The 14,995-nt window shown below is 41.4% G+C and overlaps 1 protein-coding gene across 1 annotated transcript in view; it reads left to right on the top strand.

The window, feature by feature from the left end:
* The first annotated feature begins 2,156 nt into the window (after positions 1-2,156).
* The window catches only part of SPRED1 (sprouty related EVH1 domain containing 1), a 137,107-nt gene continuing 124,268 nt past the window's right edge, over positions 2,157-14,995 (top strand). The window contains exon 1 of the mRNA XM_007081641.3: positions 2,157-2,734. Within this exon, the coding sequence (XP_007081703.1) occupies positions 2,703-2,734 (32 nt within the window). The 5' untranslated portion in view covers positions 2,157-2,702. The remainder of the gene's footprint in view (positions 2,735-14,995) is intronic.

Raw genomic sequence — 14,995 nt, 5'->3', positions numbered from 1 at the left:
TAGTGGTAGCAGGGAGTTATCAATACTTCCGGTAACAGGGTCTTCCCAGGAACAAGATAAAAAACACATGTTCAGGGGTAACAGAGGTAACTTCTCTCACAGAGCCTCTCACCTCTTCCAGTCACCAACATTGTCCCTTCCTTCCTCTGAGTAAGGACAATGTTGCTGCCCAGGCAAGAAGCAAGAGTTCCATAGCGAAACCTCAGAAATCAACAAGCTGGTGTTTTGGGCCGCCTGAGTGAGTTGGCCCCTTTATTCCACATTTATTAAGCACCTACTATGTGCAAAATACTCGTAACAGGCTAGTGTACCGTACTTTAGAGAGCAACAATCCTGAAACCTCCTGGAGACAGAGGACTGATGAGGAATGCTGGCTTGTTTGGGAGGTTTTCCCACTTTCCTCCTCATCAGGAATCGTTCTACCCCTCAAGGTGGAAGGAGCAACAATCTTTTTACTCTCAGGTCGCACAAACCTGAGAATGAAGAGAAAAGCATTGCACCCAAAGCTAGACTGAAAGCTCGGGAGATGCGTCAGAAACTTAGGATTCAGTCCCCAGGCTGGATCGTGTATAGGCTGGCTTTCTAGGTGGAGAAGGGATAATAGAATTTGCAGAGCCAGGAGCTGTGTGTGAGTCCTCTAGTCCCACAGACCCTAGACTCCCGGCTGAAACCCCAGCAGGTTTCTGTGCAAAAACCTTTTGAGATGAATGCATACATTGTCCTCTAACAATGCAAAAGTGACAGCTGCCTATTCAATAATCGTTCCGCCTCCGTTTAGAGCAGTTCGTGCCACAGAGGCATCTTCTGCGCTATAGTTATGCAACCTCACTCGCAGCGGGAGTTATTTCCTGTGCTTCTGGCTGCGCCAGATTCATGTAACACGCCTACTCTGGGCTTCAATGGAAGTCGTTCTCCATTAACAACCACTCTAGCTTTCGGAGATGAATGCCCTGCACAGCATACCCCTTGCGCAGTAAGAATCCAAGGTATTAAAACTAACTCTCTCTCTAACACACACACACACACACACACACACACACACACACACACTCCCGCTGTGCATGCAGCTAGGGGATTGCAGCAATGCAACCAGAGGGACAGCAGGCGGAGCTCTCTTTGTACGGTCCCTCCCCCTAACCCCCACCAACTAAAAATGAACTCATGCCAGTTCCATTCTTTGCTCTGCAAGGAACACACACACACGCACACACACACGCGCGCGCGCGCCCGCGTGCGCGGGGCAAAACAGAGCAGCCGCTAATTTCCTCCTTGAGCACACTGTCATTCTAGCCTTCCCGTTCTAACAACCCGGATATTCCAAAGCGAGTAACGGGGAGTAACGGGGAGTAACGCGGCGCAACAATGCAACCTCCCAAGCTGCTCCCCGTGCAGCTCACACCCCCGCCCCCTTTCGCAGCGTGCCAAGAGTTTGGAGCGCGCGCACGCACACCGAGCGCGGTGCCTGGCGTATCCCTCCGCCTCCCTCCTCCTTTCCCCGCTCTGTGGCTCGACAACGATTTGGGAAATGAAGGGAGGAGGGAACTACTTTCCTGAAACTTGCTATGCTGCACACGACTTCGACTTGCAGTGATTCGCCCGGAGGCCGCAGCTTTTAGCCCTACCCACACGCCCTCACAGCCCGGGTACTGCGCTCGGCAACCCCACCCCGTGCCCGCTCTGGCCCCCGGGGGAGGCAGGCGGCCGGGAGAAGTCGCCAGGGACTACTTCGCCTCCTTCTCCCGTGGGCGCCCCCGGTTCGGGCAGCGGCGGCGGCGGCGGAAGGAGCGGGCGGCGTGAGCGCTTCCGCCGCCCCCCTCACGGCTCCCCTCTGGCGGGTGTGAGGAGCTGGCCCGCCGAGCTGCTGGTGGGCACCGGCTGGTGGGGGGACCTGCGGCCGTCCTCCTCGCTCTCCCGCTGTTTCCCGGCACCCTGTCTCCTGGGCGCGCCCGCTCTACTCCGGCCCGGGTGGGGGCGATCGGCTCGCCTGTCCTGGCCTCACACGCTCCCCGCCGCCCCCTCCTCCCCCTGCTGGAGTTGTCCCGGCTGGAGCGTGTCTGGAGGAATCTGCCGCCGCGAGGCCCCTCGCTCGGTCCTGCTCGTCCCTGAGGACCGCCCCGGTCGCCGCCGGGCGCTGAGCGGGCAGCCGGCGGCGAGGTGGGAGATGGTGGGGTGGGCTCCGGCAGGACCGCGCCGCCGCCGCCCGGAGCCTGGGCTCGGCACCCTCCCGCCGGCCCCCACCGAACGGAGCTCAGCTTCCTCCTCGCCGCATCCCTGAGGGAAGCGCCGCCTCTGCTCCCGGGTTCTCCGCCCGCCCGCTCCTTCCTGGCCGGACCCCGCCGCGCTCCACCCTGGTGGCGGGAGGAGCAGCTCTCCAGTCAGCCTTCGCAGCCCCTCTCCTCTTTTTCCTTTCCACCCACCCTCCCTGGCCTCCTCGGATCCCTTGGCTGGGCGCTGAGGCGGAGGAAGAGGCTGGGGTCGCCACGGCGGAGGTTGTTGCCGCCACCCCCCTGCGGGGGTGGCCGGGGTTCCCGGCTGGGGGGGCACCGTTCCGGGTGAGGCGTCCACCATGGTGAGGCCCCTGAGCCGCTGCCCCCGCGCCCCCCCGGCCGCCGCTGCCTCCTGCCCCTCGGTGCTGCTGCTGCTGCTGCTCCTCCGCCTGCTCTTGCTCCTCCATCTCCAGATCGGATCGCGGTGAGGGAAAGATGAGCGAGGAGACGGCGACTTCTGACAACGAGTAAGCGCCTCATTGATCTTGATTAGTACCCCCCCCCTTCCTTTCGACGACCCCTCCGAGACTTGGGTGCCGGAAAGCTTGCAAACCTGGAGAGTTCGGTGCATCTTATTCTGGAGATAACGTTTGATTTTTTAGCCATTTTATTTAATGGCAGCACCCCCCACCCCCCATGCATTTAGTTGCTCACTTTTGGGGAGGGTATTGAATGTTGGGGTGGGATGGCAGTTGTACGTCCATGAGATGGAGTAATGTGGATGGATGGTGGCGGGGTAGAAATTACCTCTTTGCCTGGAAGCCCCTGGCTTGTCCTTTTTCACTTAACATACCTATCAACATAACCTGAATATCCATCCTGTTTCCTTTATAGCTATTTCACTTGGAAACTAGTGTGTGGGAGCACCTCCTGCAGCAAACTGCTCTTGAATCTTAATTCGATGAGTCAGTGACTCTTAAATACCGATTAAGCCTCCCCCCCCCCCTTAAACTTATGACCTGTAAGCTTCATGTAAAAAAATGGAACTAGGGAAACATTTTTAGAATTTAATGACATTAAGGACACCTGGAGTGTAGGAGATGTTGAACTGTTATATTTTACCTTTGCGAATGCTGGACATGTCTTTACCAGGAGCATAGAAGAATATTGAATGTTAATTTTTATCCTTCAGCTGTGTTGAGAAACACAATTTACGTTGGTTTAACAGTATTTACATTGCTGAATATGTTGATTACTTCATTAACTTCTGGACTGTCATGGTTTTAAGTTTTTATTTGGGCTGTTTGTTTTCCAAACGTAATACGTTGCCTTTTAAATATTTTTTGCTTTAAAGTAACGGCTGCCGGAAGGAATAATGGTTGCGGGAACAGTTTTTATTGAGACCGGATTTAATATTCATGCAGAATGTTTGCATCGTTTCCTTGTAATTAAGTTCAAGTTTTGTTTATCTCTGGAGGATTGGAAAGAGTTAAGAGAGGACTAGTCCTAGGATGCATTCCTTTAAATAAAGTGCATTCCTCGAGTCAGACCTTTTTGAGTGGACTTTTAAATCCGAAAGCCTAGGCCTGTTTAACGTAAAATAGCTTGAGAAATGCCAAGCGGCGTTTCTTCTCAACCCCCCCACCCCCAACACACTCTTATGATGAGCGGGTGTGGGAGAAGGTAGATTGCTGCAGTGTCAGTGCAGTCTAGAAGCAGAAGTGGCCGCCATGTTCTCTCTCTTTTTGTGAATCGCCCTCATTTGCATAGCACACTCTTCATTCATAAAAAAATAATTAAACATCCATCACCTTGGACATCTTGAAAGGATTTCCCAAGATAAAAATTCGAAGCTTGACGGTCTGTCTTCGTGTAGGTTTTTGAGTTCAGGGAGTAAGGAGAATTCGAAGTTACAGGTTAAATTCAAAAACATACGCACACACAAACAACTACCCCTGTTCTCAGAATGTTGACACAGTTATGTGGGAAATATCAGTTCGGGGAGGTGCTGGGATCACGTGATCGCCTCCATTCATAAAATACCTGGCTGTCCATTCACAGTGCAGTACACTGTCTCATTGCCTTCCGCAGATTAGACCTACTTTGAGAGAGATCAAGAAGTATCTCAGATAACGCTTAGTTAGGGGAAAAACTGCTAAAAATCCTGAACGGAATGACGATCATTTTTACTGTTATCTTTTAAGAAAGTAGCCTGGATCAAAATGTCAAGTTCTATTTGAGAGATGGAAAAAGGCGAATTACCATATTTAAACTAAAATACTAATATTTCCTTTTTGGATGCATCTATTAGAAAAACAAATGAGGGAATGTGAATTGACACGTGTAAAATAAATTGTTTCTAAATGGGCTCTTTCTAGAATACTTGGCCATGGACATATTAAGAATCCAAGTTTTTCAAAAAGGTAGTGAAATCAGGTGGATGATACTGCTGTTAACACTGAAATGAGTAAAAGTTCCCAGTAGTTTAATCCTAAATATGTTGATATTTGAAACACCAAATGACAAGTTTTACTGAGAGGATTGCTTTTTAAAAAAATTTTAAATTTAATTAATATAAGAACTTGGCAATTGGCTCACTCACTCAGACTTTTAGATTTCTGCTTTCATGAATTTCTCCTGCTTTATTAATATGTTATTTCCTAGGGGCTTTGTTATGTTAGTTTTGATAGAACAGAAAAATATGCTTTAGCGTATATATTATTTCTCTAGGAGACGTTAATTCTCCCTGGGGACAAACTCTTGGGGGTTTTATTTAACATTTTTTTTTTATTTTAGGAAGTGATGTGTTCATCTGGTAATCAGTTTTATTAGAGCCAACATTGTACATTAGCCAAATCACAAAGTGTGAACTTCTTTGGAATGTAGCTTTTATTCCAACAATTTATCTTATTTTTAATATATACAGTAATGTTTTGAAGTGGCAATTTATTGTTTATAATCATATATAGTTTGAAGAAACAAAAAATATGTATGTTATTGTAGACGCCCTTAAAGCCTCAGCATAGTAAAACTGCCCTGTAATACAGATTTTATTTGGGCCTTACATATATTTTTTTCCCCACTTTTCTCCTTTTTTAAAAGCCATAATCAATAGGAATTTAATTACATTAGAGACTGTTCTTAACACTTAAATGTTTTTTCCACCTGATTTCGGCCTTTAAAAAAAGTGAAAATCACCAATATCTTGGGAAACTTAACTTTTTCTAGACAAATATTGTGGTAAAATCCAGTAAGGCCTTTAGAGGCCTCATTTTGAAATCCTCTAGTACGTGCTCTGTTATTTGAAATTAAAGTTCTGTGTAGAAAGACAGATAGCTCTCAAAAGTTGATTGTGTATATGTATGTAATCAGTAACTAATGAAGGATTTGTTATATGTAAGACTTGATCTTACGCGATGTCAAATTTAGGGAACGATTGGTAAAAGTCTGCTTTTCTTTTCCAAACTTCAGTAATAACTGGAACTGCATTAAAAGTGTTATTTAAAAAATAATTTCCTCCTTGCAAGAGTAGTAATTTCAGATAATGTACAAAATAGTCTTTAAAGGGAGTAGGTAATAATTTGTGTATTTATTATTCAGATAACAAGTCTAAACATTTGATATACTATAATTAAACCTTTCCTATGATGTTGATGATGAATCCTATTCATTCATTGTATTTTTACTATGTTCCATGCACTGTAATGAATTCCTTCTTTATGATTTTATGGATATATCCGTATCCTCTGTAGAGTGGAGTTGCATAGTAGAAACTATCCTACCCTATTATGTTGTGACTTTTCTGTATCATTAAATATTTCGTAGAACAGTTTTTGATGGCTGTATTATGTGCAGTATATAATATACGTTAGTTTGAACCAGTTAACTATTTTATTCCTGAACAGTGCTGCATTTGATCCTGAGTTCTGTCTTCATTTAAATCTTTTACTCTTTCCTTGAGATAGTCTAGGAGTGGACTTAAAGGAGATGCAAATTTTAAGTTTTTTCTGCTAAATTGCCCTCTAGAAAAGAAAAACTTAGTATATGAGAGTGCTTATGTCTTGAAATGTCTGTCCAGTTCTTTTTGAAAAAATTTTTGCCAATTTTGAAGGTGGAAATGAGATCTTGTTCCTATTTTTAAAGTGCTGGGTGGTAAAATAAAATTGATTAAAAATACCCAAAAAACTAGTTAGGTTGTTTTGGGCAACCAGACTGTTTTTAAATACCATATTACACATAGAATTAGGGGCGCCTGGGTGGCTCAGTTAGTGTCCAACTGAGTGTCCAACTCTTGTCATAATGTCATGGTTGGTGAGATCAACTGCCCCTGGGCCCTGTGCTGATACTGTGGAGCCTGCTTGGGATTCTCTATCTCTCTCTGCCCCTCCCTCACAACTTCCTCTCTCTCTCTCTCTCTCTCTCTCTTTTTCAAAAAATAAATAAATAAATAAATAAACTTTAAACAAATAGAATAAAGTCATCATATAGAAGGTTTTTGCAGATAATTTACCTCTTACCAACTTTCATGCAGTATGGTTTAATGTAAAGAGCATTGGACTTGGAATTGGGAGATGCCTTTTTGTCATTGTCACTAATTCTGTGATTCTGGACAAGTACAGCCTTTGTGGACTTCTGTTTGCTTGTTTCATTTGAGCAGCTTGAACTAAGCATCATTATAAGCCCTTCCTGTACTAAATTACTGTAAAGTAATACAGTGATAGGCACATTACAAGTCGCCAGACTACTTGTAACATGTGCATTGGTTAATTGATTAATTTTATTATATTGTTTTTGACATGTTTAAGCAAATAAAAGACTTCCAGTAGAAATCTGGTAGGAAGCTGAAGTAAGAGCATGAATTTTGAAGAACCAAGATACAAAATTTGAAAACACTTGGTACCTTGATAATCTGTTAAGACTTTATTATTTTGGGTTTAATAGCCATTTGTTTTTGATAATATATATACACCTCATAGATGTGAGAACTTTGTACTGCTTTTCTTTTTCTTTTAAAGAAATATGGCCTCTGGATGAATAAGTGAGCAAAAGGCTATTGGGCTTAAACACCAATTTGAATAGTTCTAAAAGGAATGTCCTAAGAAGAGACTAGCTCTCATGCTTTACTTACTGGCTAAAAAGTGTCAAAAGTAAGTCTTTTCATTAGGTTTTTCATACTAATCATATTAACCTAAGACTAAGGGATAATTTTACAACTTCATTAGTTTAAGAAGTTAATGCAGGTAATGATTTTTTTCATTCTTTAACAGTTAGATTTAATTCACTATTTATGAAAAGTTTTGTGTCATAGCTGCATCTTAGAGTCCAGAGCCAAAGTCATTACAAATCCCTGAGATGTTTTTGTGGCACTCAGAATGGTTTGAAATGAAAAAGATCTAGTGATGTATTTTTGTTTAAGCATTGTTCATTATTTTTGTTAAAACAGTTCATTAGCATTGGGTCTTAGACTGAGGTGTTAAATTGCTTAGACATAGGGTTCTTAGAATTGAGAGTGTTTTTTACTAATCTCTAATTGAACCTTGCTTACATTTATAATTGAAGGAAATTCCAACAAACCATAGCAGCATCAGAGGTACTTGTGACAGGGGTTAGTTTCCTAGGGCTGCCCTAATATTAACAAAGCACCACAATACTGGATGGCTTAAAACAACAGAAATTTATTGTCTCAATTCTGGAGGTTGAAAGAAAGTCCAGGAATGGCAGGGCCATGCTCCTAGTAAGCCATTAGGGGAATCCTTCCTTGTCTCTTCCTGGCCTCTGGTGGCTGATGGCAATCTTTGGCATTTCTTGGCTTGAAACTGCCTAATTCCATTTTCTGCCTTCATCATCACATGATGTTCTCCCTGTGTGTCTTCACGTGGCCACGTGACATCAGTCATTGGATTAGGAGCCTCCTCTAGTATGACCTCTTTTTTTTTTTTTATATAATTTAACTTTATTTTTTATTTTTTAAAATTTACATCCAAATTACTTAGTATATATGAAGCAATGATTTCAGGAGTAGATTCCTTAATGCCCCTTACCCATTTAGCCCATCCCCCCTCCCACAACCCCTCCAGCAACCCTCAGTTTATTCTCTATATTTTTATGAGTCTCTTTTGTTTTGTCCCCCTCCCTGTTTTTATATTATTTTTGTTTCTCTACTCTTATGTTCATCTGTTTTGTCTCTTAAAGTCCTCATATGAGTGAAGTCATATGATTTTTGCTTTTCTCTGACTAATTTCACTTAGCATAATACCCTCCAGTTACATCCACGTAGTTGCAAATGGCAAGATTTCATTCTTTTTGATTGCTGAGTAATACTCCATTGTGTATATATACCACATTTTCTTTACCCATTCATCCATTGATGGACGTTTGGGCTCTTTCCATCCTTTCCATACTTTGGCTATCAATGGTGCTGCTATAAACATGCGGTGCATGTGTCCCTTTGTAGGGTAGTTCTATTTTTAGTTTTTTGAGGAATCTCCATACTGTTTTCCAGAGTGGCTGTACCAGCTTGCATTCCCAACAACAATGCAAAAGAGATCCTCTTTCTCCGCATCTTTGCCAACATCTTTTGTTGCCGGAGTTGTTAATATTAGCCATTCTGACAGGTGTAAGGTGGTATCTTGTTGTGGTTTTGATTTGTATTTTCCTTGAGCATTTTTTCATGTGTTGGTTGGCCATCTGGGTGTCTTCTTTGGAGAAGTGTAGCATGACCTCCTCTTAAATTAATTACGCTTGCAGCAACCCTATTTCCAAATGAGGTTGTATTGAGGTAGAGGGTTAGAACTCAACACATTTTTTTAGAGGGATATTAATTCAACCTATAATACCAATATAAATCAGATTTTTTTTTCTTACAGTACAATTGCTATTCATTTGTTACAGATACCTTGAAATAGCACTTGTAGTCATCACTACTTTGAAGTTACAGTAGGGGCACCTTGTGGGTTCAGTCTTTAGAATGTCCAACTCTTGTTATCAGGGTCATGAGTTCAAGCCACCACCCCATTGGGTGTAAGGCTTACTTAGAAAGAAATGAATGAAGTTAGTTATTAAACCATTGGTAGAGCTTATAAATATTTTAGTGTTAATAAAATATATATTACTATATCAAAATTAGAAAATATTTTGATAATTATTTCAGTATAATTTTTTTAAGTTTATTTATTTTGAGAGAGACAGAGACAGTGCAGGTGGAGGAGGGACAGAGAGAGAGGGAGACAGAGAGTCCCAAGCAGGCTCAGCACTGTCAGCATGGAGCCCCATGTGGGGTTCCATCCCATGAACCATGAGATTATGACCTGAACTGAAACCAAGAGTCAGATGCTTAACCGATTGAACCACCCAGGTGCCTCTAATTTATTTCTTTTGTGTTCCTGTGTGTTTTAAGTCTTTAATGTTCTGAGAAGGGGGCCATAGCCTTCACCAGATGGCCAAAGAGATCTACTGGCACAAAAGGTTCAAATCTCCTGCTATAGACTGAAGCCCAGAAGGTTGAACCCCATAGATAGAGTTATAAAATAGGAAGATTAAGAAACATGAAGGGTAGGGGTGTCTGGGTGGCTCAGCTGATTAAGCCTCTGACTCTTGACATCACCTCGGGTCATGAGTCAGGTCATGATCTCATAGATTGTGGGTTTGAGCCCAGGGTCCGGCTTTCTGCTGAGAGCGTAGAGCCTGCTTGGGACTCTCTCTCCCTTTCTTTTCTCTTCCACTCCCCTGCTGGCGTGCACACTCATTCTCTCTCTCTCTCTCTCTCTCTCTCTCTCTCAAAAAAAAAAAAAAAAAAAAAAAGGAACATGAAGGGTAAAATGAACAAGTCCAACATACAGCTAACAGTTCCAAAATAAGAGATTAGGGAGGAGAGGAAATATTCAGAGATAATGGTTGAGAATTTTCAAGAAGTAGCAAATCAAATTCAATTCACTGAACTAAAAACAAAGCCTCATAGTCAAACAGGGTTTATCTTGAGATTGCAAGAGTGGATCAACATGAGAAAACTGATGTAGTTTATCACATTTGAAGATTAAGGAAGAGAAATAATACAGTCTTTTAAAATATTTTTAATATTTATTTCTTTTTGAGAGAGAGACACACACACACAGAGTGTGAGCGGGAGAGGAGCAGAGAGAGAGAGGGAGACACAGACTCCCAAGCAGGCTCCAGGCTCCAAGCTGTCAGCATGGAGCCTGATGAGGGGCTCGAACCCACAAACCGTGAGATCATGACCTGAGCTGAAGTTGGGTGCTTAACTGACTGAGCCACCCAGGTGCTCCACAAATAATACATTCTTAAATGCCAGAAGTGAAGCATTGTCATTCAGTCTCTGCCCATAATATGGAAGTAAATGTTAATAATTTAAGTAAATTTTAATAATTTACATATTTGTAGTATGCGTTCATGAATATAGATTTATATTTCTACTTCCTAGAATTGTAGACTTAATATTTCTCATTTAAAATAAAGATGTTGGATTTGGTCAATTTTAGGATATCTTTTAGTATAAAGGTTCTAGAATTCTAATAAAACACTAATATCAGAGTGTTTTATTTAGCATAAGGTCACCAAGCTTTTTTATCCAGTTTTATTGTGAATTACATTGATATTTTGAGTTTGCAATTAGCGGTCAGTTTTGGGTTTGCTTTCATGATAATATGTAAAAACATTACAGAATTTTAGTTGCTTGAATTAGATATATGGCTTTCTTAGTTTTTCAGGACAGATACTATTAGTAACTTTGTTTGAGAATTTCAGTGCAGGGGCATTTGGGTGGCTCAGTCAGTTAACCCCATCTGACTCTTCATTTTGACTCAGGTCTTTGATCTTGCAGTTCCTGAGTTCCAGCCTCATGTTAGGCTCTGCACTGACAATGTGGAGCCGACCTGGGATTCTCTCTCTCCCTCTCTCTCTGCCTCTCCCCTTCTCTCTCTCTCTCTCTCTCTCTCAAAAATAAATAAACTTAAAAAAAAAAATTTCGGTGCAGTGACATTTGAGTGCCTGCTAGGTACTTGACTTTTCCTTAGCCCTGGAGGTGCAAAGATAAGTAAACCCTGATAACTGCTTTCACTATCCAAAAAGGGAACTAGATCCCTGTGAAACGTGATGTGTGTTCTGTGTCTGCAAATTCTTCAAGGCTCAAGGAGAAAGTGATTCTACCTGGCAGCGGATGGCAGTGTGGGAGTTGCGTGAAGGACGGCTTCAGAAAAGAGGTCGGATTTTACGAGTCAGCCAGAGATAAGGATGTTTGAAAGGGGAAAGGCATTTCAAGAAGGGAGGGGAAAAACAAAACAAGAACAAGCATGACAGGGGAAATAGAAAGTTTAGAGAAAAGCAATAACTTTTGGGAGACACTTATTTGCAGGAGTGGTAGGGGGATATGAAGCATGTTGGAGGCAATTGTGAGAAGTCTAGATTTGCGTTTAAGTTTGTGTCAGCAACCTTGGGGCAAAAGGTGGTGGCTAGGCCTGGTGCATGACACCCAGAAGATGAACGTGAAAGAAGTTCCTGAAAATCTGTTTTTCTTAAGTTGAGGAAAATTTATTTTAATTGGTCAGTGAAAACAATTTTGAACAGAATTCCCATTAATTTTTCAGATAATACACTAAGAGTTCACAGAAAATTTGTTCTTTGAGCTACCCTCTCTCACTCCCACTCCCCACTGCAAGTCAGTCAGGATACTTCATGAAAAGCACCAGTTTATCTTTATCGTGGAGTCAGTGGGGAACTATTAATTTAAGCGAGGGAGTGATATCAAATTTGTGTAGAAGGCTGAATACCAGGACTCATTTGCACAGTTGATTGGAGGGAGAAGGAAATGAACTACAACTGATGAGGAAGATGTAATAATCAAGACAAAACAGCTGGAAGAAGTGCATTTGGAACTGTTGGGGATGAATTTGTGAGGCAGTTCAGATGTCCAGATAATCACTTGACTGGATGTGAAGGAAGGAGTAGGAAGAATGTGGGATGACTTCAGCATTTTAAATTTAGGCCTCTGTGATGTTTTTAAATGAAGTGGGAAGAGACAAAAGTTTTTAATGGGAGAACAACTCAAATTTGGCCTTCTAAAATTTGCCTACCTAAGTATCAAGTTAGAAAATGCCTCATAGAGTATTTTAAATACAGGTTTGGTGCCCACGGAAGGTTGAGAAGGTAGAATTTAGAGGTGATGTCTTCAGTATTTGTAATAGTTGAACCAGGGAGAAATTGCCCAAGGAGAATATTAAGCAGTAATGGGAAGATGAACAGCGAGAAACAGCAGTGTTTTTTAAGAGACAGCAAATGACAGAATAGTCTTGAGAGGTAGGAGAGTTCGGAGGGAAAGTATTAAAAGACAAAATGGGAAGTAATGATGTGGAGACAGCAAAGAGTAAGGTTATACACATTCAGTGGGGGAGGTGGGAGTTGAGATTATTGTAGGATGGGGTGATGTTAGTAGTGGAGAGGAAGAGAAAAAAGCATTTAAGGAAAGGTTGAGTAAAAGGCAGAACAAGGTCCAGGAAAGAGAAGTCTACCAAACTCTTTTACTGCTTGTCAGAAGCTGTGCTAGATTTAATCCTGCTAATGACCATGTGAGCTAAGTATTATCCATAGTTTATAGAGGAGAAAACTGAGACTTAGGAACAGTTTAGTAATTTGCCCACAGCCACACAAGGGAGTAAGTGGTAGACCTGAGATTCAAATTGCATTGTATTTGTACCACATTGTACCTCATACAATTAATGGCCAGATTTTATTTTATTTTATTTTATTTTATTTTATTTTATTTTATTTTATTTATTTTATTTTATTTTTAATATTTATTTATTTATGAGAGAGAGAGAGAGAGAGAGAAGGCATGAACAGGGGAGGAGCAGAGAGAGGGCAGAGAGGATCCCAAGGAGGCTCCACACTGTCAGCACAGAGCCCCACGTGGAGCTCCATCTCACGAACCATGAGATCATGAGATTATGACCAGAATCAAAATCGAGTTGGATGCTTAACCGACTGAGCCACTGAGGCGCCCCACCAGATTCGATTTTAACGAAAAAGATGAGGTCGAAGTGATCGGTAGACACATAGAAGTGATAGCTGTTTTGAGGGACTAGAAGTTTTGGTAAGGTTAAAGAGCATGCAGAGTCGAAGTGGAAAAAATTGAAAGGTAGATTTTGGTCAGAGAAGCCAGACTCCAGAGTAATGACAGGTTAAAGAATATTAAGGTAGAAACAGGTTGTTGGGGTAGAGGAGCCAGGATCTGCTAGAATATTTATTAAAAAGGTCAACAATATGGCTGTTCTAAGTTGCTGGGTTGGATGGTATTAGGAGTTGAGGTGGAGAAGAATCTTGAGCCAGCACCAATGTATTTAACATATGTGTGGTATGAGTGACTTAGAGTGGGAGTATGAATGCTGACATCTGCCTTTACCATGTGAAGAGAGGGGAATAAGGATTTTGGAATTGGAAGTTGAAGAAGGAGGGTGCCATCGGGAGAAAGAGAAGAGAGCAAAGGGCTTAGCTGGGAAGAGTTGAGAATATTGGAAATGATAGGATCTCAGGTAACAGTGATTCTATCAGGAATGAGGGATGTTGGGAATTACGGATGTTGGGAGTTAGAGAAGGGAAGATAGACATCTGAATAAATTATGCAGATTAGGATTTTATTGAGAACTTTAAGGTTTTTTAAGAGGCTAATCAAGATGTTGACAGAAACCGTAGGGTTTTATCTAAATACATTATACTGTCTTTGGCAGAAGGTTTTATATTGGGGGGGGTACTCTAGCCTTAATGTGGGTAGAAAGTCCTTTTCAAAACAAAATTCACTAAATTTCTATAATTAACTTGGTGTTCACAATTAACATGCTCCTGCAATTACTGCTGGCTGTTGTGTTAAGACTTTGGTAAATCTTTGTGCTTGATTCTCCATCTGTAAAACCAGGATAATACGTCCCTACTTTGGAGGGATGTTAAGGCAAAGTAACCTCCCCCCGCCTGCCCCGCACACATTTTTTGACTAGAGATAAGAGAATATTAAAAAGGACTTTCAGTTCTTGAGAAGAAAGGTACTATGTTCATGAAATAATCAGTGCTCATTTTCATTTAGCCTAAGGTAGTGTTATATTTTAAAAAGGATTATTGACCTGCTGGAAATAATTGTATTTCAGATTAAATGTTAAAAAAAAGCAGCTTTGTGGAAAAACTTAAAATTTAAAACTTCCAACAAGCAAAAAATATAAGAGTCTATGTTGTGAACATTTTTTTTTATGTTCTGAGCAAAGAATGAAAGAAGAGGATTAATAACTACTATTGGGTAAGACACTAGGGCAAAGACCTGGCTCTAGCCAGTTTTTTGTTCGGTACTTAATACAACTAATGATACAAGGAGTGTATTTCTAGAATTATTAAAGCAATTTTAAAACCGGTGCACATTTTGTAAGTCTGAGTAGATTTGACATCTCTGTCATTTTCAATGGAAAAAGTCATCTTAGTTGATTGCAGGAGTTTTGAAATATCATTGTATGGAAGGCATAAAATCTACTTTTGTGGGAGAGAAGGGAGAGGAAGTTTTTTTTTCAGCTTATTAAAGATTTAGACACTTAATTTTTTGCAATCGTACTCAAATTAAGATTTCTACTTAATAGGTGAGATAGGCTAAATCTGCTAATTAGCACTTCATTACTTTGGATTTAGTATCTTAACTTGAATTTGGACAGCTAAGGTCTGTAAGCTTATGTTCATTTTAGTCACCAACAACTAAAGCAAAAATCTGTTTATATTCTCATGTATACTGATTAGCTTATAATTCT

This window comes from Panthera tigris, chromosome B3 (assembly GCF_018350195.1).
Source record: "Panthera tigris isolate Pti1 chromosome B3, P.tigris_Pti1_mat1.1, whole genome shotgun sequence".
Classification (NCBI taxonomy): domain Eukaryota; kingdom Metazoa; phylum Chordata; class Mammalia; order Carnivora; family Felidae; genus Panthera; species Panthera tigris.
The sequence above is the reverse complement of the archived record's forward strand: the minus strand, read 5'-3'. Positions and strand labels throughout refer to the sequence as shown.